We start from the raw sequence: 25917 nt of genomic DNA on the forward strand, positions 1-25917 counted from the left end.
ACTACACTGCAGCCTGGGTAACAAGAGTGAAATTCCGTGTCAAAAAAAAGAAGAAGAAGAAGAAGAGGTGGGGGTACTTAATACCTTTATCACAAATCTGGAAATGCCCAGACCTTCAGCTGCACCACTTTGTGCCAAACATGATAAAAGATGTTGGGGAAGAGAAGACAAATACTTATCTTAGCCAGTGCCCTTAAAGAGGCCAACATCTAAAACAAAGGTGACAGCCGGGAGGGTCACATGCCTTGGCCTCCAATGCGTTAGAACTCCCATTGATTCTCTCTAAGATGAAAGGCTGTGATACTATGATCAGTAATATATTATTTCATTCCTCTTATCATTTCAGTGCAATAAGAAATCAAATGATAAACACTAGATTGCAAATGGAATTGACATCACTTCAAAGCCCTAAAGCGGCTCCTTAATGGGAAAAGCTCGAGTGCAACTGCTTTTGGGCACCAGGCAGACACTTGAGTAAGAAGCCGTGAGCCCAGGGAGCCTCGGGACAAAGCCATGCTTGGTCAACACAGGCACCTATGGCACAAGGAGCCAGGGAGTACAAAACGGTCCCAGGCAACGCCAGGCCAAGATCCTCAAGAAATCTGGAGATGAAATCCCCAAACTCATTTCCAACCTGCTGCTCTTTTAGGGAATACTAATCAGCACATCTTTGTTCTAATCTTTCTACAGGCTGCACAGTCACGAAGTCCGAGTTCAGGGCCCAGATGTTTATGTGAGGTTCCAACGGAAGTGGCTCCAAGACTCCTCAAGACAAGGAGCTTTACTCACAAGGCAGACTCTGGGGGATCCGAATATTAATTCACTACTCCATTTCCAAGTAGAAAGTAAGTTTAGACCTGCTTTATTCTGTTAATAAGAAATAAAGTGATAACATCAGAGGGAAACTCCAGACACAGGACTGTCTCTGGCAGGATGGAGAGGGAGGAATACAGCCTGGAGCTGTAAAGTCCTGAGTTCCAGGGCCACATCTGCATTATCCCTAAGAAATAGGGATCATCAAATCTAATTACAATTGTTGAAAAGACTCAATAAAATAATGCGAACACTGAGCATAAGCCTAAAACTGTCGGTGAGTGTTCAAGAAACAGAACTATCACTGTTAGTTAATGCCTTTGAAACCACAGGTTCTACCCCCAAGTTAACCAGCCACAGATGCTCAGAAAATGCCTTAATCCTCATCAGCCTTCTCAAACGTAGGCACTTGCAGTGACTAGATGAACAAGGCGTGACAGATGCGTAGGGGCAGCCTGGTGGCAGCACTCAAGTAAGTGATGACCGTGGAAGAACGCAGGATGGAAACAGCGGGCCCCACACATTCCCAGGTTTGGAAAACACACTCTGCTTCTCTCGCCAGCTATTTCCAGCCATAATTACCCGGAGAGAAAAGACGTCTTCAAAATTATACAAACTGTCCATATAGTTCTATCAAAAAAGCTTGGGAAAAACCTAACTTACTTTCTTACATCCCGGAATAGGGGTATGAAGCATGCACCAAGGAGTTTCCTTTAAAAAGCATCTGCCTAAAGTCATTGGATCCATTTTCAGTTTTAATCATTCAACAGTAAGAAAGAAAACAAAACAAAAACTTCAATAAGACCCCGTCTGTCAAAAATTCATGAAGTAGTAGAGGAGATAGGCCCATAAAGAATCACAGTATTGGGGCCAGGCAATGTGGCTCATGCCTGTAATCTCAGTACTTTGGGAGGCTGAGGTAGGCGGATCACCTGAGCTCAGGAGTTCAAGACCAGCCTGGCCAACACAGTGAAACCCCGTCTCAACTAAAAATACAAAAAATAGCTAGGAGTGATGGTGGGTGCCTATAGTCCCAGCTACTCGGGAGGCTGAGGCAGGACAATCACTTGAACTCGGGAGGTGGAAGTTGCAGTGAGCCAAGATCGCGCCACTGCACTCCAGCACAAGAGCGAGGCTCTATCTCAAAAAAAAAAAAGAATCAGTGTTGGGAAGAAGATGGACGGAGAGATGGCTGAAACAGGTATGCTGTGCCCTATGCCTTGGACAGGTACCTGGAAGGTTCCTAGACTACCAGGTGTACCCACCACGTGCTAGAGGAAGGACACTTTGTAAACAGTCAGTGCCCTTGGTGAGTGCAGCATCCAAAAGAGATGGCCACGCAAAGGCCACACTTGACCCCTGATCACCCTGGTTCCAGCCTTTGATTCACTCTTGGATAACCTGAAAAACCCACTCCTTTGGCTTCAAGAAATACTGTCTACTTTTACTATCTTTGGGTTTAGTGAGCCAGCGTGTTCATGTGTACTTTAAAGATGATTTGAACTCTGACTACAGCTTTTCTTCACATTCATCTTTCCATACCAGATTTTTTTTTTTTTTTTTTTGAGGCAGAGTTTCATACTTGTTACCCAGGCTGTAGTGCAATGGCATGATCTCGCCTCACTGCAACCTCCGCCTCCCAGGTTCAAGCAATTCTCCTGCCTCAGCCTCCTGAGTAGCTGGGATTACAGGTCCCTGACACCACATCCAGCTAATTTTTGTATTTTTAGTAGAAGTGGGGTTTTGGCATGTTGGCTAAGCTGGTCTCAAACTCCTGACCTCAGGTGATCCGCCCGCCTTAGCCTCCCAAAGTGCTGGGATTACAGGTGTGAGTCACCACATCCGGCCAAGTTCTGAGTTTCTTTAAGTCTGTTCTCCTTAAAATCTAGTCCCTCCAATGACAACTCATAGAGCCTGAAATTAAAAACCAATTAAATAAGACCATACACAGCTAAAACGTCACCCACCCCCACCACTGCTTTCCTAAACTCCTCTCCTGCCTGTCCAAAATAGACTAATGCTTTCCGCACTACACTCACAAAACACAGCAGATCTGTCTCCTCAAACAGAAAGAGCTCTCTGCAGGAGGAGACCATTCGTATTCCCCTCTGAATTCCCAGCACATCGTCGTGGCAACAGATATGATTGTCATTATAGTTTCTTTCCTATAAAAACACTTTGGGCCAGTCTGGCCAACATGGTGAAACCCCGTCTCTACTAAAAATACAAAAATTAGACAGACACGGTGGTGTGTGCCTATAATCCCAGCTACTTGGGAAGTTGAGGCAGGTGAATCGCTTGAACCCAGGGGGCAGAGGTCACAGTGAGCCACGATCATGCCACTGCACTTGAGCATGAGCGACAGAGCAAGACTCCATCTCAAAAAAAAAAAAAAAATACTTTGGGATACTTAAATGAGACGTTGGGAGAGAGACAAAAGTAGTATGTTTGGGGTCTAACATCTCTATCCAGAGCTTCCATGAACCTTTTTTATATTTTCTGTTCACTGATTCATTCAGAACATAGCTTCCCACTCCAGAAAGATTTATGTTTTTCTGCCAGGAGTTTGTGGTCACTCTTATGCCAGGACAACTTTAAAATAAACCCTCTTTGGATTGGTTTTATTTCCTTCTGTAATGCTTAATACTAAGCGTCAACTTGATGGAATTGAAGGATGCAAAGTATTGATTCTGGGTGTATCTGTGAGGGTGCTGCCAAAGGAGATTAACATTCAAGTCAGTGGGCTAGGAAAGGCAGACCCACCCTTCATCTGCTGCCAGCGCACTTAAGAATATAAGAAGACAGAAAAATATGAAAAGACGAGACTGGCCCAGCCTCCCAGCCTACATCTTTCTCCCGTGCTAGATGTTTCCCCCGCTAGAACATCCAAGTTCTTTAGTTTTGGGACTGGGACTGGCTCTCCTTGCTCCTCAGCTTGCACACGGCCTATTGTGGAGCCTTATAATCATGTGAGTTAATACTTCAAAAGCTCCCCTTTGTATATGTATATATCCTATCAGTCCTGTCCCTCTAGAGAACCCGAATACACTTTCCAACAAGATCAACTTTCCTTATCTTCTTACTTTAAGGACTGAGATATTTTCTATTTCATTCTTTTACTAAACGTGTCGTTTGGGGGACCTGGCTTTACACATGGGTCTGCCATCCAACTCCCAAGTCTGGGCAGGTCTAAGGTTTATTTCCTATCCTCCTATGTGAGCACTGAAAGCTGTTACCACAGCTAGGCAGGGCATTCTCTGCCTTCCAAGGCCCACTGACTTTCAGAATTCCTGCTTTTGGGAAAAGGATTTCCTTTTCCTTCTTAACAATGAGCTATGTATTTTGAAAGATGCTGGGGATGGGGATGGTGGGATTTTTATCTCTTCATCAGAATTTTAAGGAACTTGTGCTGAGAGTTTTTGGACCACTATATTGCCAAAACAGAAATCACTAGGTATTTTCCAAACTTCAGTATTGTTTGAAAATTTTCTTTTCTTTCTTTTTAACTATTAACATACTTCTTTTTTTTTTTGCATTAAAAAACATTGCTCAGTCCATGGCCCAGCCTGGTGTTCGGGGCCACAGGGCCTGCCCAGTGCAGGTTTTTATCTGGGCAGCCTGGTGCTGAGGTCCGAGGCAGGCCTGGCACTCACATTGCTCTCCTTTCCCTGGCAGAGGTCGTCTCCCTCCATGCTGTGCTGCCTGGGGCCGGAGGGGGCTGACTCCGGTGGTGCAAGGCTGTCCTTCCCATCCTCTTGCATGCACCTTTTCTTATTTATGTGCGAGCCCTGGGTGTAGCTGCGGTCTCCCGCCTGGTTTCCTGGGTGTGGCTGCGGTCTCCCGCCTGGTTTCCTGGGTGTGGCTGCGCTCTCCCGCCTGGTTTCCTGGGTGTGGCTGCGCTCTCCCGCCTGGTTTCCTGGGTGTGGCTGCGCTCTCCCGCCTGGTTTCCTGGGTGTGGCTGCGCTCTCCCGCCTGGTTTCCTGGGTGTGGCTGTGCTCTCCCGCCTGGTTTCCTGGCTCCTGTGAAGGTGTGTGTGTGGATGGTTGTCAGGTTGTTTCTTCAGGTGGGCAAGTGCCAAAAGGTCCTATTCTGCCATCCTGCTCACATCACACCTCCCCTAAGAGAATTAATATCAGCCCCAGATCTTCACATTATACATGACACATTTAAGGTGAAGCACATACAGGAAAGAAATACTAGGATAAATCACTTGTCCCCATATATTGTTTGCTTTATAAAAGAATTATTTATTGCAATTAAATTTGTATAAAAAGAAAAAATTAAGCCAAAAATTAAGAATGAAGCCTTGAAGGGACATACAAAATTAAGAAAGCGGGCCAGGCGCAGTAGTTCACGCCTGTAATCCCAGCACTTTGGGAGGCCGAGGCGGGCAGATCATGAGGTCAGGAGTTTGAGACCATCCTGGTTAACACGGTGAAACCCCGTCTCTACTAAAATCACAAAAAATTAGCCGGGTGTGGTGGCGGGCGCCTGTAGTCCCAGCTACTCGGGGGGCTGAGGCAGGAGAATAGCGTGAACCCGGGAGGTGGAGCTTGCAGTGAGCCGAGATTGCGCCACTGCACTCCAGCCTGGGTGACAGAGTGAGACTCCGTCTCAAAAAGAAAAAAAAAAGAAAAGAAGGGATGAAGCCAAAAAATGAGAAGACAATCTATAAGCTTAATAAAACCCATATCCTACGGATGAAATTACTGATTCCTAGACCACCTAATCTAAACATGACAGTAACATAAGATGCCTTTCTTATTAGGAAACGGCCAAGATAAAAAATAATCAATTTAGGGCCGGGCTCGGTGGCTCAAGCCTGTAATCCCAGCACTTTGGGAGGCCGAGATGGGCGGATCACGAGGTCAGGAGATCGAGACCATCCTGGCTAACACCGTGAAACCCCGTCTCTACTAAAAAATACAAAAAAAACTAGCCGGGCGAGGTGGCGGGCGCCTGTAGTCCCAGCTACTCGGGAGGCTGAGGCAGGAGAATGGCGGAAACCCGGGAGGCGGAGCTTGCAGTGAGCTGAGATCCGGCTACTGCACTCCAGCCTGGGCGACAGAGCGAGACTCCGTCTCAAAAATAATAATAATAATAATAATCAATTAAAACAAAAAAATTAAATTCTAAGTTTTGCCTGCCAACTAAATTTGTCTCCTTCCTGGAAAAAAGGAAGATTTGCTGGTTCTTTATTGTAGGTATCTCATGTTCACGGATTGGAAGACAATATTGTTAAGATGGTAAAACACCTCCAATTGATCCACAGACTCAATGCGACCTCTATCAAAATCCCAGCTGGCTTCTTTGGGGAAATTGACAAGCTTATGCCAAAATTCACACAGAAGTACAAGGGACCCACAATAGCCAGAACAATCTTCAAAAAGAACGAAGTTGGAGGAGACACACTTCCCAACTTCAAAACTTACTACAAAGCTATAATAACCAAGATAGTGTGGTACTGGCATAAGTACCACATAAGATCAATGGAATAGAATTAAGAGTCCAGAAAAAAAAAAATTACGACCAACTAATTTTCCACAAGAGTGCCAATGGGGAAATAATTGTCTTTACAACAAATACTGCGGGGAAAACTGGATATTCATATACAAACGAATAAAGTTAGCCCAGGAGGGTGGCTCACGCGTGTAATCCCAGCACTTTGGGAGGCCGGGTGGATGGACTGCCTGAGGTCAGGAGTTCAAGATCCGCCTGGCCAACATGGTGAAACCCCATCTCTACTAAACATAGAAAAAAAGTAGCCGGGCGTGGTGGTGGGCGCCTGTAATCCCAGCTACTCAGGAGGCTGAGGCAGGAGAATCACCTGAGCCCGGGAGGCAGGGGCTGCAGTGAGCCAAGATCGCACCATTGCACTCCAGCCTGGGTGACAAAGAGAGACTTCATCTCAAAAAAAAAAAAAAAGAATGAAAAGAATAAAGTTGGACCCTCTAACTCACATGATGAACAAAAATTAACTCAAAATGGGTCACAGACCTAAATGTAAAAACTAACCCTATGAAGTTCCTAAAAGAAAACAATAAATCTTCATTATCTTGGGTTAGCAATTTTTTTTTTTTTTTGAGATGGAGTCTCGCTCTGTCGCCCGGGCTGGAGTGCAGTGGCCGGATCTCAGCTCACTGCAAGCTCTGCCTCCCGGGTTTACGCCATTCTCCTGCCTTGGCCTCCAAGTAGCTGGGACTACAGGCGCCCGCCACCTCGCCCGGCTAGTTGGTTTTTTTTTTTTTTTTGTATTTTTTAGTAGAGACGGGGTTTCACCGTGTTAGCCAGGATGGTCTCGATCTCCTGACCTCGTGATCCGCCCATCTCGGCCTCCCAAAGTGCTGGGATTACAGGCTTGAGCCACCGTGCCCGGCCAGCAATTTTTTTAAATATATAACACCAAAAACACATGATGAAGAAATAAATAAATTAGACTTCACCAAAATTAGAAACTTTTGTGCTGCCAAGGACACCATCAAGAAAGTGAAATGGGGCGAGCATGGTAGTTCATGCCTGTAATCCTAGCAATCTGGGAGGCCGAGGCAGGTGGATCGCTTGAGGCCAGGAGTTCAAGACCAGCCTGGCCAACATGATAAAACCCTGTCTTACTAAAAATACAAAAATGAGCCATGTGTGGTGGTGTATGCCTGCAAATCCAGCTACTTGGGAGGCTGAGGCAGGGGAATAGCTTGAACCCGGGAGGCAGAGGTTGCAGTGAGCCGAGATTGTGCCACTGCACTCTAGAATGGGCAACAGAGCAAGACTCTGTCTCAAAAAAAAAAAAAAAAAAACTTGACAAAGTTTGAATGGATATACATGTGGCCAGTAGGCACATGGGAAAAATGCTCAACAGCATCAGCCATCAGGGAAATGTGAATCAAAACCAAAATGAGACATCACTTCATGCCCACTAGAATGGCTCTCATCAAAAGATGGACAATAACAAGTGTTGATGAGGATATGGAGAAACTGGAACCTTCAGACACTGCTGGTAGAAATGTAAAATGGCACAGCTGCTTTGGAAAAGTTTAACAGTTCCTCAAAAAGTTAAACCCAGCAATTTCACTCCCAAGTATATACCCAAGAGAACTAAAAATACGTGTGCCCACAAACACTTTTACATTCCCACAAAAATTTTTTCCCACAAAATACATGAGTGTTCATTGCAGCATTATTCTTAATAGCCAAAGAGTGGAAACAACCTAATGTCCATCAACCGACGCACGGATATATAAAACATTTATCTCCATATAGCAGATACTACGTGACCATAGAAGGAATGAAGGACTGATTCGTGCTACAACACGGATGAGCCATGAAAACATGATGCTAAGTGAGTAATCTAGACACAGAAGGACAAACATTGCTCTTGTCGCCCAGGCTGGAGTGCAATGGCACGATCTTGGCTCACTGCAACCTCGCCTCCCAGGTTCAAGCGATTATCCTGCCTCAGCCTCCCAAGTAGCTGAGATTACAGGCAGGCGCTACCATGCCCGGTTAATTCTGTATTTTTAGTACAGACGGGGTTTCTACATGTTGGTCAGGCTGGTCTCAAGCTCCTGACCTCAGCTGATCTGTCCGCCTTGGCCTCCCAAAGTGCTGGTATTACAGGCATGAGCCACCGCACCCGGCTGACACTGCCCTTTTAGGTGAAGGGCATGTAAGTGTTCATTGGACTACTCCTGCAGCTTTTCTGAAGGTTTGAAGTCTTTCCAAGTAAAAATAAAATATATTATACATTACAAATATAAAATAATAAAAGCAATCCCTCATGGGGCAGTTTTACGGATTAAATGCAGACACAGGTGTGCACACCCACCAATAGGTCACTGCTGTCACGGCTGCTCAGGCAAGTGGTGCTGACGCTGGCGAGTGCCACAGGATGGAGCATGAGTCATAGCTAATTCCACTTCATGAATCCAACAAACATTAATAAGTGCCTGGTCTATGACAAGTATTTTGCTTCGCACAGTGGCTAAAAAAATTAATAAGATACAGTCCCCACTCTAGAATCTGCATGCATTACCAAACTTTCCTATTAAAAATGTATCACTTTAATATTCAGCCCAGCTCTAAGGTAACCCCTAAGGTAAAGAGCTTAGAATTTCTAAAAGCAGTGTCTGTAATACGCTCTGTTTATGCATTTATTTACATTCTGCCTCATTCTAAAAAAGGATCTAAAATCAATTTTTTAAACACATACAATTTAACAACAATAACCAAAAAAAAAAAAAGATAAAAATCAGTCTAAAGAGAAAATGAGAATTCTAGTTAAAGGAAACCAGGGGAAGGTTAAATCACAAAAATGTCTGCCATGAAGTAGGTGTAATTATTAAGGGTAAGCTAGAGACTCGGCGCTAAGGCTCCTAACAGCTAAAGCAAAAAGATAAAGATGAAGGCCAGCCGTGGTGGCTCATGCCTGTAATGCCAGCACTTTGGGAGGCCAAGTCAGGTGAATCATTTGAGGTTAGGGGTTCAAGACCAGCCTTCATCATGGCCAACATGATGAAACCCCATTTGTATTAAAAATACAAAAATTAGCAGGGCAGTAGTGGTGGGTGCCAGTAACCCCAGCTACCTGTGAGGCTGAGGTAGGAGAATCGCTTGAGCCTGGGAGGCAGAGGTTGCGGTGAGAGGAGATCCGGCCACTGCACTCCAGTCTGGGGAAGAAAGTGAGACCCTGTCTCTAAACAAATAAATAAAAAGAGATAAATATCAATGCCCATGAAATAAGGATTTGCACCAACTGCAGGCATGTCCCCATGCGGGAAGCTGTGAAGCACCATTCTCATCCTGCAGCACCATTCTCAATGCCTCCCTGGGTTAAACAGAACAACCCACAGCACATACATGGGACTCATTCTCCAGGCTCTGGCTTTTCCTTTATTTTAGTCCTCTCCCTCTTTCACCACTTTTTGGGCTTCGAATGGAGATCTGAAACTCCAACCTAAGGACTGGGTCAAAGATTCCCACCGCTTTGCAGGCAGCTGCCATCCACAGCCCAGCAGGGCATCAGAGGCCCACCTGGCTTGCTCCTATCTCTGCAGCTTTGACTGCTCACTCAAGAGAGATTTCCCTATATGCCTCTTTCTCTCTTCCAAAGACAAGGTGCTATATACCAGACTCTTGTTCATTCAGAAATGTCTCAGTTCCCTCTCTCTCCTTTTCCATCTCTAATGAGGAACTTGACTTTCCTCCTTTCCCATCCAACAGCTTCTTTGTGAGAACTATGAATTCCTCACAAACCATCTCTGAAAGCCACGCACCCTGCTGGCTAGACTGAACAGTTTCAGCCATAGCTAAGCTGCATTCCTACTACTTTCCCCCTTTCTAGCTTAAAAAGCCTTTCCTAAATCTCCCCATGCCTCTGATTTTCAGCTTAAATTGACATAAAGTTCTGAGGTTGCAATTATTATGTGCATATCTAGCAGGCTTTTCCTGGGTTTCCTTAGCAACAGCTTCATTAAGGAACTGCATCAAAAATTTTAAAGAGGCTATTCTTATATCTGAACAGAGTAGCCTGCATAAAATTTGAACGGCTTTGAAGAGAAAATTAACAAGGAACAAAGAGGTGGCAGGTCTTAGTCAGCAGTATCATAAGCCAAAATGTTTTCAAATGGCTCAAAATCATTCTTGAATATTTGGTTTGTGGGAGGCAAAGGGTGTTAGATTCAATGTGCATTAATCCTAGAGTATGTTCTCTAATCTGGTAAAGTCAGATTATTTTCTAGTTTTTCAAACAATTCCTTACTACCACTTTCTCTTACCGTCACTTGCCATTTTTGACTAATTGAGAATTAAGAAAGTGACCCAGGCACGGTGGCTCACGCCTGTAATCCCAGCACTTTGGGAGGCCAAGGCAGGTGGATCACCTAAGGTTGGGAGTTCAAGACCTGCCTGACCAACATGGAGAAACCCCGCCTCTACTAAAAATACAAAATTAGCCAGGTGTGGTGGCACATGCCTGTAATCCCAGCTACTCAGGAGGCTGAGGCAGGCGAATCACTTGAACCCAGGAGGTGGAGGTTGCAGTGAGCCGAGGTCATACCACTGCACTCCAGCCTGGGCTAAAAGAGCGAAACTCTGTCTTAAAAAAGAAAAGAATTAAGAATTAAGAAAGTGAATTTCAACCATTTGGGGGAAACTACCTGATGTGGTACACAGAGCTTGGATTTTAGAACCCAAATGGTTTAAATACCAATGGTGGTATCTACAAGACAATCCTGGATAAATGGCAAACTCCTCTCCTCAATTTCTCAACCTTAGAATGGAGCGTAATAAACTACTTTGCAAAGTTGTTGTGATAATTATGGCCAATATCTGAAAAGCATCTAGCTAAACGCATGCAACAAGCTGGCTGCTTAATCACTCGTATTATCAATGAGTTTCAGCTTATCCAATAATGGAGAGGCTCTGCTTTTTCATCCTTTTTGTGTGCCAACAGAGCTTATTTTACGGGATTAATACTGCAAGAGCAGGCCTGACTAGAAAATTCCCCAGGTCTACAAGGCAGAGCATGTTCTTTTCCTTGGATCAAATGTACAATTATCTATGTTTATGTTTATCTGCTCAGTACCCATTTCCCCCTCTAGACCTGAAGCTCAGTCAGTGCGAGACCATGTCTGTTTCGCAGCCCACTCAACACTCAAGGCTAGCAGATGACTGACATAGCGCCGAGTGCCTGGCCTTTGGTGTGGAACATGTGAGTGAGGGCAGGAAAGAGAGAACCAGCACACCTCCCAGAGGCCCTTCCCCTCTGAAATTATGGGCTGGCTTTGGACAAGTTGTACAACCTTTCCTTAGCCTAAGGTTTCTCCTCTACAAACAAGAATAACTATACTGGAAACACAGAATTATAAGGATTAAAGAAAATACCCAAATTCACAAGCCTGTAAACTGTCTGTTAACAGGTCCTCAACAAACAGGAGCTGCCTGCATCCCTTTGATACAACCAGTGAGGCGTGAGGCAGACATGTTTGCTGAATGCTTTCTAAAAGCCAAGCACAGTGCTTAGCACTTTATATGCATTATTCTATCATTTCCAACTTACAGCAACTCTGGAAAGAAAGCAATATCATCATTCCTATTTTATTTTATTTTTTAGATGTAGTTTTGCTCTTGTCACTCAGGCTGGAGTGCAGTGGTGCCATCTCAGCTCACTGCAACCTCCACCTCCTGGGTTTAAGCAATTCTCCTGCCTCAGCCTCCCGAGTAGCTGGGATTACAGGTGCCCAACACCATACTCAGCTATCATTCCCATTTTATAGACTTGGAAACAGGCTAATGAGGTTACATAACTATTCCAGGTTGCACAGTGAGGAAATGGCAACTTCAACCTCAATCTGGGGGGCCAAAGTCCATGCTTCTTCACCTCACCTCTACCTCACTATTTGCCTGTAAAATCCACATGTCCAACCCATAAATGTATAGGTAGACAGTTATTAAATGAGGTGTTTGCTGCCATTTGTGAATTATCTTAGATAGATAATTATCATAAGCCACTCACCTAAACAACTAAAGACAGGTCAATCCATATCCCTGCACACAAAGAGAAGGAACTCAGCAGTGAATTCCGTAAAATGAAAAAAATCCTTTCCAATGCCACTAAATCCAGATGTATTATTTATCAGTTTTTATATTTGCACAGGGATTCTTAAGAATGCAGAAGGAACCTGAAATAATTATATCTCAGTTCCTTTCAAAATTTCCATATTAGCCAAAGTCATTTCCAGGAATAGATACAACTCATCAATTCTACAATGGAACATACTTGATCAAGAACCAAAAGCGTGTTCTATTTCAGAAAAACTACAGACCCTTCTTCTTTATTGTTCTCATAAAATCCCACCAGAACTCATTATCTTGCCGCCTGCTCATCTGGCAAACAAACATGGAGATGAGTCAACTCAAGCCAAGCCTGGTGCTGGGGAAAACTCACAGGGCCACGGAACCACATCTGTACTGTCCCCGCCCGCCTCGCGCTGGAGGGCGCTGCTCCCCTTCCCGCGTGTCTTTGCTGACCTCTAGTGGTCCACAGGAAGAAAGAGCAAACAGCAAAAGGACAGGCTGCTCCAAAGAACAAAATGTCCTCACATTTTAAGTGAAAACATTTTATTTTATGAAATGTGTGTTTCTATACTCACCAGTGAAAACAGATTCCCAGCAAGCCCAATTTAGCAGCATTAACTTGCAAAGGCAACTCCAGTTGTTAAGGGCAAGTCAGTCTCAAAGCCCTGCCCCCGGCTCCCAACCAAATTGTCTGCAGTTCCACTGCTTCAGGCCTTCGGAGGGGCCGTTTAAAAGCACGGTCCACCCTACACTGTCACAACTACATGTCTCTTTACACCCTCCAATCTGATCATAACACTTGCCCATCGCAGAGTCACTTTATGGGGCAGGCACCAAGACAGTACTGGGCAGGAGGTGTCAAAGCCAGTCCTTCCAGTGACCACGTGAGCTTGTTATCCTGTCATGTTACAGACCATAACATTAAGAGGCAGAGACACCAAGTGACTGTGCTCAAGGCTACACAGCTAACAGGTGGCAACGCAAGGGTGTGAACCTGAGCCCATCTGGCAGCTCGACTCCACGGCAACTCCCAGCTTGGATTCCTCCAGGGATTCTCTCTTGCCCACCTGATAACTTTTATGCAACACCTACAACAGCAACTGACCGCAGCCTGCGTCGGGGCCTCTCTTCCCCCACATTGTCCCTCACAAACAAAACTGCTCTGACCCCCAAGTGACTTCTGTGCTCAGAGCTCACACCCAGCCACATGTTTACACCCAGTCTCTCTGCTCAGACGCTCCTCAGCCCCACTCTGCTGGGTACTTTTCAGTCTCCTCGGAGAGAACCTCCTCCAGGAAGCCCTCCACCCTCAGCACTTAGAACATCAAGCTCTGGAGCAGGGACCACATCCTCATTGGCCCTGCAAATCTGTGGCCCGGCACAGTGCTGAACCCCTCCGAGGTCCCCTGAAAAGTGTGTCAAATGAGAGGTATGATCCAGATGTTGGTTCATTTGCCCGGAATCACTGGGGAGAATACGTCCCCTTGGGCACCCAGGTAACTGAAGCTTCCACTTTGAAATGTCAGGTTCCCGCTTCTGCCCACTTTACCAGAAGCTTCAGTATAAACGGAAAGATATGGACCTCTTCCTAATGCTCTTCTGATGACACACTGCACCAATGGTGGTGCTGTTTCCCTCACACTATGTGGCCTACAGCTTTGAGGGACTGTGTTGTTGTTTGTTTTTTACTTGGTTTACGGCTGGGCTTTACTCTGTTCTGGTCTCTCCCTTTGGTGTGATGCTGACACTTGCCATTTTGGCTTATCGGCCTCCCTGCCAATGTCTAATCTAGGAAATTAGCCAAGATGAGGGGTCCGAGGGGCAGTAAGTACACTTTACAGAAGAGGGAACTGAGGCACACAGAGGTTAAACATCTTGCCAAGGCAAGTGAAGCTGGAATGCCGACCCCAGCAGTCTGTACCCAGTCTGTGTGCTCAACTCTCATGCTAAAACGCCTCTCTTTTTATAGACTATGGCTATAAACATTATAAAGTACCAAAATATGGGCCAACTCTGAGATGGTGGTGAACTGTTATTTTGTTTCTACTTAGGTTATTCGCTTTTGATTGAAAAAAATTAAGAATCTCTGTAGTCAATATGGCAACATTTCAACATATTAAATCTGGATGATAGAGGCATGAGTGTCTTATTATTAGTCACACATTTTGTGTGTTCAAAAGAGAAACTGATTTGAAAGTCTCTCTCCTCTCTCCTCCACCCCCTGCCCTCTCGCCTGCGCCCCCAGACCCACACCTCTCTCGTTATGTGCAAAGCTGAACCTCTCCTCTTTCCCTCCACCACTGCCTTGCAGCTTGCCTTCCTCAGAGCCCAGCCTGACCATCAGGTACCTAATGGAGGAATACTCCATTCCACCCGACCCACAGCCGGCCACTGACCCTTTCCACGTAGACCCCCAAGCACGTTTCCAGTGGGCTGGCCTTCCTGTCAACAGCCCCAATCCTTTGGGGAAGCTGTCAGCACTGCTCACCTGGGCTCCCCAAGGGCCACTGCAATGGACCCCCTCCCTCTCTCTCCCTCCACTCCATACAAATCTGGTTGCATCAGTCCCTGATGTAAAGATCTTGCTTTTTTTTTTTTTTGGACAGAGTCTTGCTCTGTCGCCCAGGCTGGAGTGCAGTGGTGTGATCTCGGCTCACTGCAAGCTCCACCTCCTAGGTTCACACCATCCTTCTGCCTCAGCCTCCCAAGTAGCTGGGACTCCAGGCGCCCACCACCACGCCTGGCTAATCTGTTGTCTTTTCAGTAGAGACAGGGCTTCACCGTGTTATCCAGGATGGTCTCGATCTCCTGACCTCCTGATCCATCCACCTCCGCCTCCCCAAGTGCTGGGATTACAGGTGTGAGCCACCACGCCCGGTCAAGACCTTGCTTTTAAAACCCGCCACTCTTAGAAGCAGCCCCAAATGCTTCACCTGGCCAAGAAAGAAGAAAGCCCTCCCGCTCGGACTCTGTCCTCCCTACACCTCTCTCTTCCTCTCCCTCCCTCCCTCTTCCCCTCCCTCTCTATCTCCCCCTCTTTCCACCCCCACCGCCATCTCTGACTTTATTTGGTTTCTCCCAGCGATGTGTTCTGTTTCAGGGCATCACTCATGCTGAGCCATTTTCTTCCTGAATGACCTTCTCCCATCCCCTCTTTACTTGGCTATCTCCTATTCATCCTTCAAGGCCCAGTTCCAGTCTCACTGACTTAGAGACAGTCCCTGGCCCCCACACCCTCCACTTCCATTAAACTAAGTTAAATTCTTTTGCCACTTGCTCCCTTGGCACATGTACCTCCAATTTTTTTCCACTTACCCACTGCTCAATGTCTGCCTTTCCCACAAAACCATCAGATGGATGAGGACAGGACCCGCCTGCCTCACCTCTTTCCCCCACCCTTAGCACAACACCCTCTTCACTAAGTATCTGCTGAATTACAGTGACCTATGTTCTCATACTCGTCTTGTATCCTTAAGCAAATTGTTTAACTTGGTCTCAGTTTCCCTATCTATAAAGATCCAAGTTCAATTAACTAAATATCTAAAATCCTTCTAAGACTATCAATTTTAGGATTTAGCATCATCAATCCACATGGAAAGGTTTTGATGATTGTTTTATTAAAAATCCATTCAGATTCAGATTTAAGTATTATTTGCTAGGTTACCACTGTGTCAAAGGAGCTATATAAGTGCTTTCACAAACTGCCTGTTGTATAAACCCAACACCCCAAACAGGGTTACAAATGGCAAGTACTTCATGAGTGACAATATCAAGACAAGAGGCGTGAAGTTTGTTGAAGGTTGCCAAGCTAGTAAAACACAGTTATTTCTCCAAACAAACAAACAAAAAAATGCAAAGAACAGCAAGTTCTGAATTTTGAAAGTTAAATACCACAATGAAAGAAGTACAATATACAAATAACCACGTTAATTAGAAATCAAGTTAAGATTCAACATTTTTTATCATGGCATGCTGAACCTCAGCAAAACAAAAGAAGCTGAATTCATAGTTAATTCCACAAGAACTAGATTAACTCTTCCACTTATAGGTAGACGTACACTTACCTGTTGAAGGTTAATGTAAACTGCATTCTGAAGAAATTCTGACGCTTCCATGCTCCGTTTCTGAATTGCAAGGACACGTACGGCCTTGATGCATGCTTCCAACTCAATCACTCCCGCATTCTTATACTGCAGAGTGTAAAGAAAGTGCCTCAGTCAAAAAAGAGTTCAGATGTTTCTGTCACATTCTAAAGGGTGTGCTACTGGGACTCAATAACTACAACAGCACTTCCTCCAGCAGAGGGCTCCAGACACCCCTCCTGATATGGAGCGGCATCTCATCTTGAATTGTACTCCCATAATTCCCACGTTGTAGGAGGGAGCTGCTGGGAGATAATTGAATCATGGGGGCGATTTCCCCTATACTGTTCTTGTGGTAGTGAATAAGTCTCATGAGATCTGATGGTTTTATCAGGGGGTTCTGCTTCTGCATCTTCCTCATTCTCTCTTTGCCTGCCGTCATCCATGTAAGACCTGACTTGCTCCTCCTTGCCTTCTGCCATGATTTTGAGGCTTCCCCAGCCACACAGAACTGTAAGTCCAATTAAACCTCTTTCTTTTGTAAATTGCCCAGTCTCAGGTATGTCTTTATCAGCAGCGTGAAAACAGACTAATAGAGTAAACTGGTACCGAGAGTGGAGTATTGCTGAAAAAATACCTAAAAATGTGGAAGCGACTTTGGAACTCGGTAACAGACAGAAGTTGGAACAGTTTGGAGGGCTCAGAGACAGGAAGATGTGGGAAAGTTTGGATCTTCCTAGAGACTTGTTGAATGGCTTTGACCAAAATGCTGATAATGATATGGACAATGAAATGAACAATGATATGGACAACGAAAGAGGACTGAGGTGGTCTCAGATAGAGATGAGGAACTCGTTGGGAACTGGAGCAAAGGTGACTCTTGTTACGTTTTACCAAAGAAACTGGTGGCATTTTGCCCCTGCCCTGGAGATTTGTGGAATTTTGAACTTGAAAGAGATGATTTGGGTATCTGGCAGAAGAAATTTCTAAGCAGCAAATCATTCAAGAGCTACCTTGGGTGCTGTTAAAAGCATTCAAGTTTTTTTTTCTTTTTGTTTTGTTTTGTTTTGTTTTGTTTTTTGAGACAGAGTCTCACTCTGTCGCCCAGGCTGGAGTGCAGTGGCATGATCTTGGTTCACTGCAAGCTCCACCTCCCAGGTTCACGCCAGTCTCCTGTCTCAGCCTCCGCAGTAGCTGGGACCACAGGCACCCACCACCACGCCTGGCTAATTTTTGTATTTTTGATAGAGACGAGGTTTCACTGTGTTAGCCAGGATGATCTCGATCTCCTGACCACATGATCTGCCTGCCTCGGGCTCCCAATGTGCTGGGATTACAGGCATGCGCCACCATGACCATCCAAAAGCATTCAGTTTTAAAAGGGAAACAGAGCATAAAAGTTTAAAAAATTTGCAGCCTGGCAATGCAATAGAAAAGAAAATCCCATTTTTTCAGGAGAAATTCAAGCCGGCTGCAGTAATTTGCATAAGTAACAAGCAGCCAAATGTTAATCCCCAAGGCAATGGGGAAAATGTCGGAGGTCTTCACAGCAGTCCCTCCCATCACAGGCCTGGCGGCCTAGGAGGAAAAAGTGGTTTCATGGGCCGGGCCTAGGATCACCATGCTGTATGCTCCTAGGGACTCGGCGCCTGTGTCCCAGTCACTCCAGCCAAGGCTGAAAGGAGCCAATGTACAGCTTGGGCCATGGCTTCAGAGGGTGCAAGCCCCAAGCCTTGGCAGCTTCCATGTGGTGTTGAGCCTATGGGTGCACAGAAGTCAGTAACTGAGATTTGCGAAGTTTCCGCCTAGATTTCAGGAGATGTATGGAAACACCTGGATGCCCAGGCAGAAGTCTGCGTCGGGGTGGGGCTCTCACAGAGAACCTCTGCTAGGGCAGTGCAGAAGGGAAATATGAGGTCAGAGCCCCACACAGAGTCCCTACTGGGGCACTGCCTAGTGGAGCTGTGAGAAGAGGGTCACTGTCCCGCAGACCCCAGAATGGCAGATCCACTGACAGCTTGCACCATGCGCTTGGAACAGCCACAGACACTCAACATCAGCCCATGAAAGCAGCCGGGACAGAGGCTGTACCCTGCAAAGCCACAGGGGCAGGGTTGCCCAAGACTATGAGAACCCACCTCTTGGCATCAGGATGACCTGGATGCAAGACATGGAATCAAAGGAGATCATTTTCGAGCTTTAAGATTCGACTGCCCCCTTGGGTTTCAGACTTGCATGGGCCCTGTAACTCCTTTGTTTTGCCGATTTCTCCCATTTGGAATGGTTGTATTTACCCAGTGTGTGTACCCCCATTGTATCTAGGAAATAAGCAGCCTGCTTTTGATTTTATAGGCTCATAGGCAGAAGGGACTTGCCTTGTCTCAGATGAGACTTTGAAGTGTGGACTTCTGAGTCACTGCTGAAATGAGTCAAAACTTTGCGGAACCGCCTGGAAGGCATGATTGGTTTTGAAATGTGAGGACATGAGATTTGGAGGGGCCAGGGGTGGAATGATATGGTCTGACTCTGTGTCCCCACCCAAATCTCATCTTAAATTGTACTCCCACAATTCCCACATGTTGTGGGAGGGAGCCAGTGGGAGATGATTGAATCATGGAGGTGATTTCCCCCATACTGTTCTTGTGGTACCAGATAAGCCTCATGAGATCTGTGTTTTTATTAGGAGTTTCTGCTTTGGAGTCCTCTCCTCATTTTCTCTTTGCCTGCTGCCATCCATCTAAGACAGGACTTACTCCTCCTTGCCTTCCACCATGATTGTGAGGCCTCCCCAGACACAGGGAACTGTGAGTCCAATTAAACCTCTTTCTTTTGTAAATTGCCAGTCTCCAGTATGTCTTAATCAGCAGCATGAAAATGGACTAATACACCTCCCCACCAAGGCCAGAGAATTTGTTTGTGAGAAAATCTATCCTTTATGGAAGCAAAAGCGATTGGTGGGGCTGAGTGAGTCTATGAATGCCACATAAATGTGTATGCATTCATTAAAATAATATGACCACAGTAGCTTGCTATTTTGCAAAATTTCAAAATATTATCAATGGATACTTTGCTATTCATTTCTGCTTATCATCCCTTGTAGTACTCTAAAACATTTTTAGAAACTCTCACACCTGCAGCTTTAATGCAGTTGTTGTAAATTCATTTTACTTAGTTGCAAAAAATCTGGCTCCCTGTGTGTTCAATGCTTTCTGATTTTGTCTCAGAGTTGCTTGTTCCTACTTCTCAGTTCCTATTATGGTTCCTGAGATGAAGAACAAATGAGGGCGTTTGGAACAGAAAAGGCTTTGTGGAATTTCATTCAACTATGCAATAAACTGGGGAGTATCTCTTAAGCTTCATCCCCAATTCTCCTAGCTTCAAGCCAGGAGAGCCACCCCCAGCCCCTCTTACACACCATATGGCTCCAGACCCAGGAGCAGGGAAAGGAGGAAGGATTCAGGTTCCAGAACTCTTCCAAAAAAGAAGAGTTCAGATGGATGGATCTGCTTCCTTCCCTCCGACGCCCTTCCCCTCCCAAGCCTCCACCGCAAAATCCTCCATGCTAGCTGCTCTGCTTTTTCTTTTCTACTCCAAACCTTCTTTATTTTTATTATTTTTTTTCCTAGTTATCCCAGCTGGAGTGATTTTCAACTGATGTTGCATAATTTAATTTAACATTAAAGAAAGGGTTTATAGAGGTTGTCCATGTATACTAGTACCTGAAAACAGACAGAGGTTGGGAGGAATAACACACTAATATTCTTTTGCTGAGGCATTAGGACACGGGAAAGCCAATGCATGTAATCGACAAGCCTTTGCTGAGACCCACTGGAGGCCTGGTGCGGCATCACTGCTCATAAACATGCAGTCTATTTACCAACCATGGAGAAGCAAAGGCACAACTGGTTATCTTTCTCACTAAAATCACATATAAGGTGGGACAAGCAGTTTTATAATTACTATGCCAGAAAGGGTAGGCTTCATTCCTCCCCTTTTCCACACACATAACGTACATGTAGTCTGTGTTATATTAAATATAAGTTATCACAGACGATCAGAAAAAGAAGCTATTTATACTTACTTAAATACCAACACTGAAGTCAGAAATCTATCAGTTGTATATACTGTTTCATGACACAAGAAAAAACTAACATAGGGACTTGATTCTAGAGAAATGCCATTTTTCCTTCAAAACTCTTAAAACATTTTCTATTGATGTGAGAACAAAAGTCATCACAAATTTTTCCCACATATTTTTGGTTAAATTTACTTTTTTTTTTTTTTTTTTTGAGATGGAGTCTCGCTCTGTCGCCGGGCTGGAATGCAGTGGTGCAATCTCAGCTCACTGCAAGCTCCGCCTCCCGGGTTTACACCATTCTCCTGCCTCAGCCTCCCAAGTAGCTGAAACTACAGGCACCCGCCACCTCACCTGGCTAGTTTTTTTTTGTATTTTTTAGTAGAGACGGGGTTTCACCGTGTTAGCCAGGATGGTCTCAATCTCCTGACCTCGTGATCCGCCCGTCTCGGCCTCCCAAAGTGCTGGGATTACAGGCTTGAGCCACCACGCCCGGCCAAATTTACATATTTTAATGTATATTACAAAGAGACTTAAAATGAAATCATGAAAAAAAAATTTTTTTGAGACAGGATCTTGCTCTGTTGCCCAGGCTGGAATGAGTGGCGTGGTCACGGCTCACTGTAGCCTCAATCTCCCAGGCTCAGGTGATCCTCCCACCTCAGCCTTACTGGTAGCTGAGACAACAGGTGTGTATCACCACACCCTGCTAATTTTTTTGTGTATTTTGTAAAGGCGGGGTTTTACCACGTTGCCCAGGCTGGTCTGGAACTCCTGAGCTCAAGTAATCCTCCTACCTCAGCCTCCCAAAGTGCTGGAATTCCAGGTGTGAGCCACTGCACTCAACCCCCCTTTTTTTTTTAATTATTTCCTCCCATCCAAATTTTCATGGCCAGTATGATTATTATTCCTCAAAAATTCTAAAATAATGTGTTCAAGTTAAAAAAAGACAAATTAGAGTTTGGATGGGGCTTTCGATATGTTTTATTCTGGGAGGTTATGTGTAGTGGCTTAGGCCTGTAATCCCCGTGTCTCAGGAGGCCATGGTGGGAGGACTGCTTGAGGCTAGGAGTTCCAGACCAGCCTGGGCAACATAGAGAGACCCCATCATTACAAATAAAAAATAAAAAACTAGCCAGGCGCGGTGGCATGCACCTGTAGTTACAGCTACTTGGTCATCTGAGTGAGGCTGAGTGAGGTAGGAGGATGAGGGTGGGAAGACTGGTTGACTGAAGGAGTTTGAGGTTACAGTGAGCTATGATCATACTACTACACTCCAGACTGGGCAACAGAGCAAGACCCTGTCTCAAAAAAAAAAAAAAAATGGTGGGCGCAGTGGCTCACACCTGTAACCCCAGCACTTTGGGAGACCTGAAGCAGGCAGACTGCTTGAGCCAGAAGTTCAAGACAAGCCCAGGCAACATGGTGAAACCCCATCTCTACAAAAAATACAGAAAAAAATAGCTGGGCGTGGTGTTGCACACCTGTAGTCCCAGCACAGAGGGAGGCAGAGGTGGGAGGATCACCTGAACCTGGGAGATCAAGGCTGCAATGAACCGTGATCATGCCACTGCACTCCACCCTGGGCAACAGAGCAAAACCTGGTCTCAAAAAAAAAAAAAGAAAGAAAGAAAGAAACACTCTTAGATATCAAGTAAACCACTAAAATTAAGATAAAACATAGTGCTGAAGTAAGAAAAGAAAGATTTATAGAAAGGAATGAAAAGTTAATAAACAGACACAAGTATGTGAAAGTATTTAGTACAGGTGAGAATTCAAATCAAAAAGAAACAAATATGAATTCAATACATCATGGTGCAACAATGAGGTAATGACCTGGAAAAAATAAATTGTATTCTTATGTCATAATACACACAAAATAAATTACAGATAATCAGATAATTATAGAAATATTTTAAATGCTAATAACAGTGAATACAAATACATGTTTGCATATATTATCTCAGCTTATCTGAACCACAGCTCTATGAGATGACGGGTACTGTTATCATCCTCATTTCAGAGATTAAGAAACCAAGGAAAAGAGTTTTAATCTATCGTTAAGAAAGTATTTCTAAGCAAGCCAGGTGCAGTGGCCAACGCCTGTAATCCCAGAACTTTGGGAGGCCAAGGCGAGCAGATCATTTGAGGTCAGGAGTTCAAGACCAGCCTGGCCCACATGGTGAAACTCCATGTCTACTAAGTATATAAAAAATTAGCCAGGTGTGGTGGCTCGCACCTGTAGTCCCAGCTACTCAGGAGGTTGAGGCAGGAGAAATCACTTGAATCCAGGAGGTGGAGGTTGCAGTGAGCCCAGATCATGCTACTACACTCCAGCCTGGGCAACAGAGCGAGACACTGTCTCAAAAAAAAAAGGTATTTCTAAGCATAATACCAAACTCCTGGCCTCAAGGCCGCCTGCCTCGGCCCCCCGAAGTGCTGGAATTAATGGCATGAGCCACTGCACTCAGCTGTATTGGCAAGTATTTATTAAAAATAATAGCTGGTATTTGTTTATGGAGGAGTAAATTGTTAATTACCTTTTTGTAGGACAATACAGGAATATATAACTCTTTAAGAAAAGTATACTTTTTTTTTTTTTGAGACAGAATCTCACTCTGTAGCCTAAGCTGGAGTACAGTGGCACAACCTCAGTTCACTGCAACTTCTGCCTCCAGGGCTCAAGTGATTCTTGAGCCTCAGCCTCCCAAGTAGCTGGGACTACAGGTGCACACCACGACATCTGGCTAATTTTTTGTATTTTAGTAGAGACAGGGTTTCACCATGTTGCCCGGGGTGGTCTCAAACTCCTGAGCTCAGGCAATCTGCCTACATCAGCCTCCCAAAGTGCTGCAATTACTGGTGGGCGTGAGTCACTGTGCCAGGCCAAAAAAACATATATTCTTTAACTCAAGTCAACTTCTAGGAATTGTTCCCTTAAAAAAAAGGCAGTCCAAAAAGATGTATGTATAAAGGCATTTGTCAGAGAACTGTTTACAATAGGGGGAAGAAAAAACAGAAATAAATAACAATCAGTAACAGGATTGGTAAAATAAATAATTCTACATCTTTTCACTCTCTATTAGAAAAGGAATTTGGAGAGTAACTTGAACATAACCTATGATAAATGTTAATATTATATCCAGGATAGATTTCTATAAAAATTGAACCTAAAGGAATACTGATACAAGAACACAAGAATATAGGGGCAAAAATGTTTGGTAAAGCATTTTTTCTAATTCACAGTGAAAAAGTGAGAAACCCTAAGTATCCACCCACAAGAGAATAATTAAGCAAATTAAGGCAAGCTGTGAAATCTGTAAGAGCAAGCATTTCATCTCTTTGTAGGTGCTGTTTATGAGCATGTCTCACAAAAATGTCTTGATGAATACATGACTACATCCACATTTTGGAAAACCTTTCCACACTCTCTGAAAGAAGGAAGCAGGATTTTAGAAAACTTTTCCACACGCTCTGAAAGAAGCAAGCAGGTCTGGAGGCGAGAGCACACCTATGGTCTATGATATACTGCTGAGTGGGTAAAGCAAGCTGCAGGATAACATAGTATGATCCCATTTTTGTAAATAGGATATGCGTGTGTGTGTGAGCATGTGTGTATACATGCATGTATGTGCGTGTGTGTGTGTGCATGTGTGTGTACATATATGTGTGTGCGTGTGTCTGAGCATGCATGAGTACATGCATGTGTGTATGCATGTGTGTGTGTGTGTGTGTGTCTCATAGGCATAAAGGTAAGGGGGCTATGGACCAAGTTGTTGATAACCAATAAACCAAGTTGTTAGTAAGAGTAGAGAAGGTAGAGGACTTTCATTTTTTACTTGATGCCACTCTTCAGCACAACTTTTCTTTTTCAGTATTTTGGTAAGTACATTTGGAATGCGAAATTGTTTTCAATCCAAACTAAAAAGAAGGGTGCCTCCATAAGATAGAATGCTCTACAGGTCACTGAAAATTATGCCATGGAAGATTTCAATAGCATAGAAAACACAGACTATGCCAAATGAAAAAAAATGGGTCACCACACAGTACATAAGTAAAGTATGCTCCATTTCTTATAATGTAAACAATATACATTGATAAAAGAACCAGAAAATAGATACAATTTTTTTTTTTTTTTGAGACGGAGTCTCGCTCTGTCACCCAGGCTGGAGTGCAGTGGCGCGATTTCAGCTCACTGCAAGCTCCGCCTCCCAGGTTCAAGCCGTTCTCCTGCCTCAGCCTCCCGAGGAGCTCGTACTACAGGCGCCCGCCACCACGCATGGCTAATTTTTCATATTTTTAGTAGAGACAAGGTTTCATCATGTTAACCAGGATAGTCTCGATCTCCTGACCTCGTGATCCGCCCACCTCGGCCTCCCAAAGTGCTGGGATTACAGGCGTGAGCCCCTGCACCCAGTCGAAAATAGATATAAAATAATAACAATCATTATCTGTGAGTACGGGGGCCATGGTAGCCCTTTTTCTCCCTTTTCCAAATTTATTATACTAAACCTACACTGTTCTGAATCAGAAAAAGAAAACATTTTAGGCATATAGTACTATGCATTAGAGAGCAAGACATGAATACTTACAGAAATAAATAATTAAGAGACACTGCAGCATTACACAATGTAAAATGGGAACTTCTGACTAAAACAACATAACTGTGTAAAAAATTCACAAAGCCATAAAATCACCTTGCTGTAATAGGAAATCGCCTCTTTATACTTGTCAATTATGTCTTCAGGGCTAAGGCAGTTCTTAGCACGTCCGATCTCAGTACTGGTGTCAGGATTGATGCCATTGGTGGTGAGGGCACCTGCAAACCAAGAGGAAGAAAAGAAATAATCTTTTGCTTTTTCAGTATTATTTCTTTGTTAAAGAGGAGCGGGAATAAGATAAAACTTAAATATGCCCTACTGAAATTTAAATAATGTGTTTAGTCTTCACAGCTTATATGCTTCCTATACAATAGCCTTGCTATCAAAGTATTCTACTAAATGTTAGTTAACTCAAAATAAGTTTTCCTCCCTTTTGAAATATTTTATTGAAGAACATGAAATGCATTACATAAAAGTAACATATTTACAGTAACCAGCTCAATTGTCTTGAAGGCAACAATGAAGTCAGCATGCATTCTCTCACAGCTTGAAGCTCTTCATGTTAGAAAGCACCACCCCGCATCCTCAAAGGAGATCAACTACGCAAAAGCATTTTCTGAACCATACAGCATATTTAAAAAAAGAAAATTATAAATGATAGTATGCTTTCTGTTTCTGTCATTTTCTATTTCTGACCAACTCCTATCAATAAGCAGAAGCATCTGATTCCCTAGCCACCAAACCCACATGGGCAAGCATTTTGGAGAAACTTCCA

General features: G+C 44.4%; 1 protein-coding gene across 1 annotated transcript in view; it reads right to left on the reverse strand.

Annotated features, from left to right (window-relative positions):
• Positions 1-25917, reverse strand: part of TRAPPC9 (trafficking protein particle complex 9) — a 705809-nt gene that overhangs the window by 650225 nt on the left and 29667 nt on the right. Inside the window, exons 4-5 of the mRNA XM_033202702.1 lie at positions 25239-25360; positions 16449-16574 (exon numbers count right to left, since the gene is read on the reverse strand). Coding sequence (XP_033058593.1) covers positions 16449-16574; positions 25239-25360 — 248 coding nt within the window. The remainder of the gene's footprint in view (positions 1-16448; positions 16575-25238; positions 25361-25917) is intronic.

The sequence above is a fragment of the Trachypithecus francoisi genome, unplaced genomic scaffold (genome assembly GCF_009764315.1).
Source record: "Trachypithecus francoisi isolate TF-2019V2 unplaced genomic scaffold, Tfra_2.0 Lachesis_group7, whole genome shotgun sequence".
NCBI classification, from domain to species: domain Eukaryota; kingdom Metazoa; phylum Chordata; class Mammalia; order Primates; family Cercopithecidae; genus Trachypithecus; species Trachypithecus francoisi.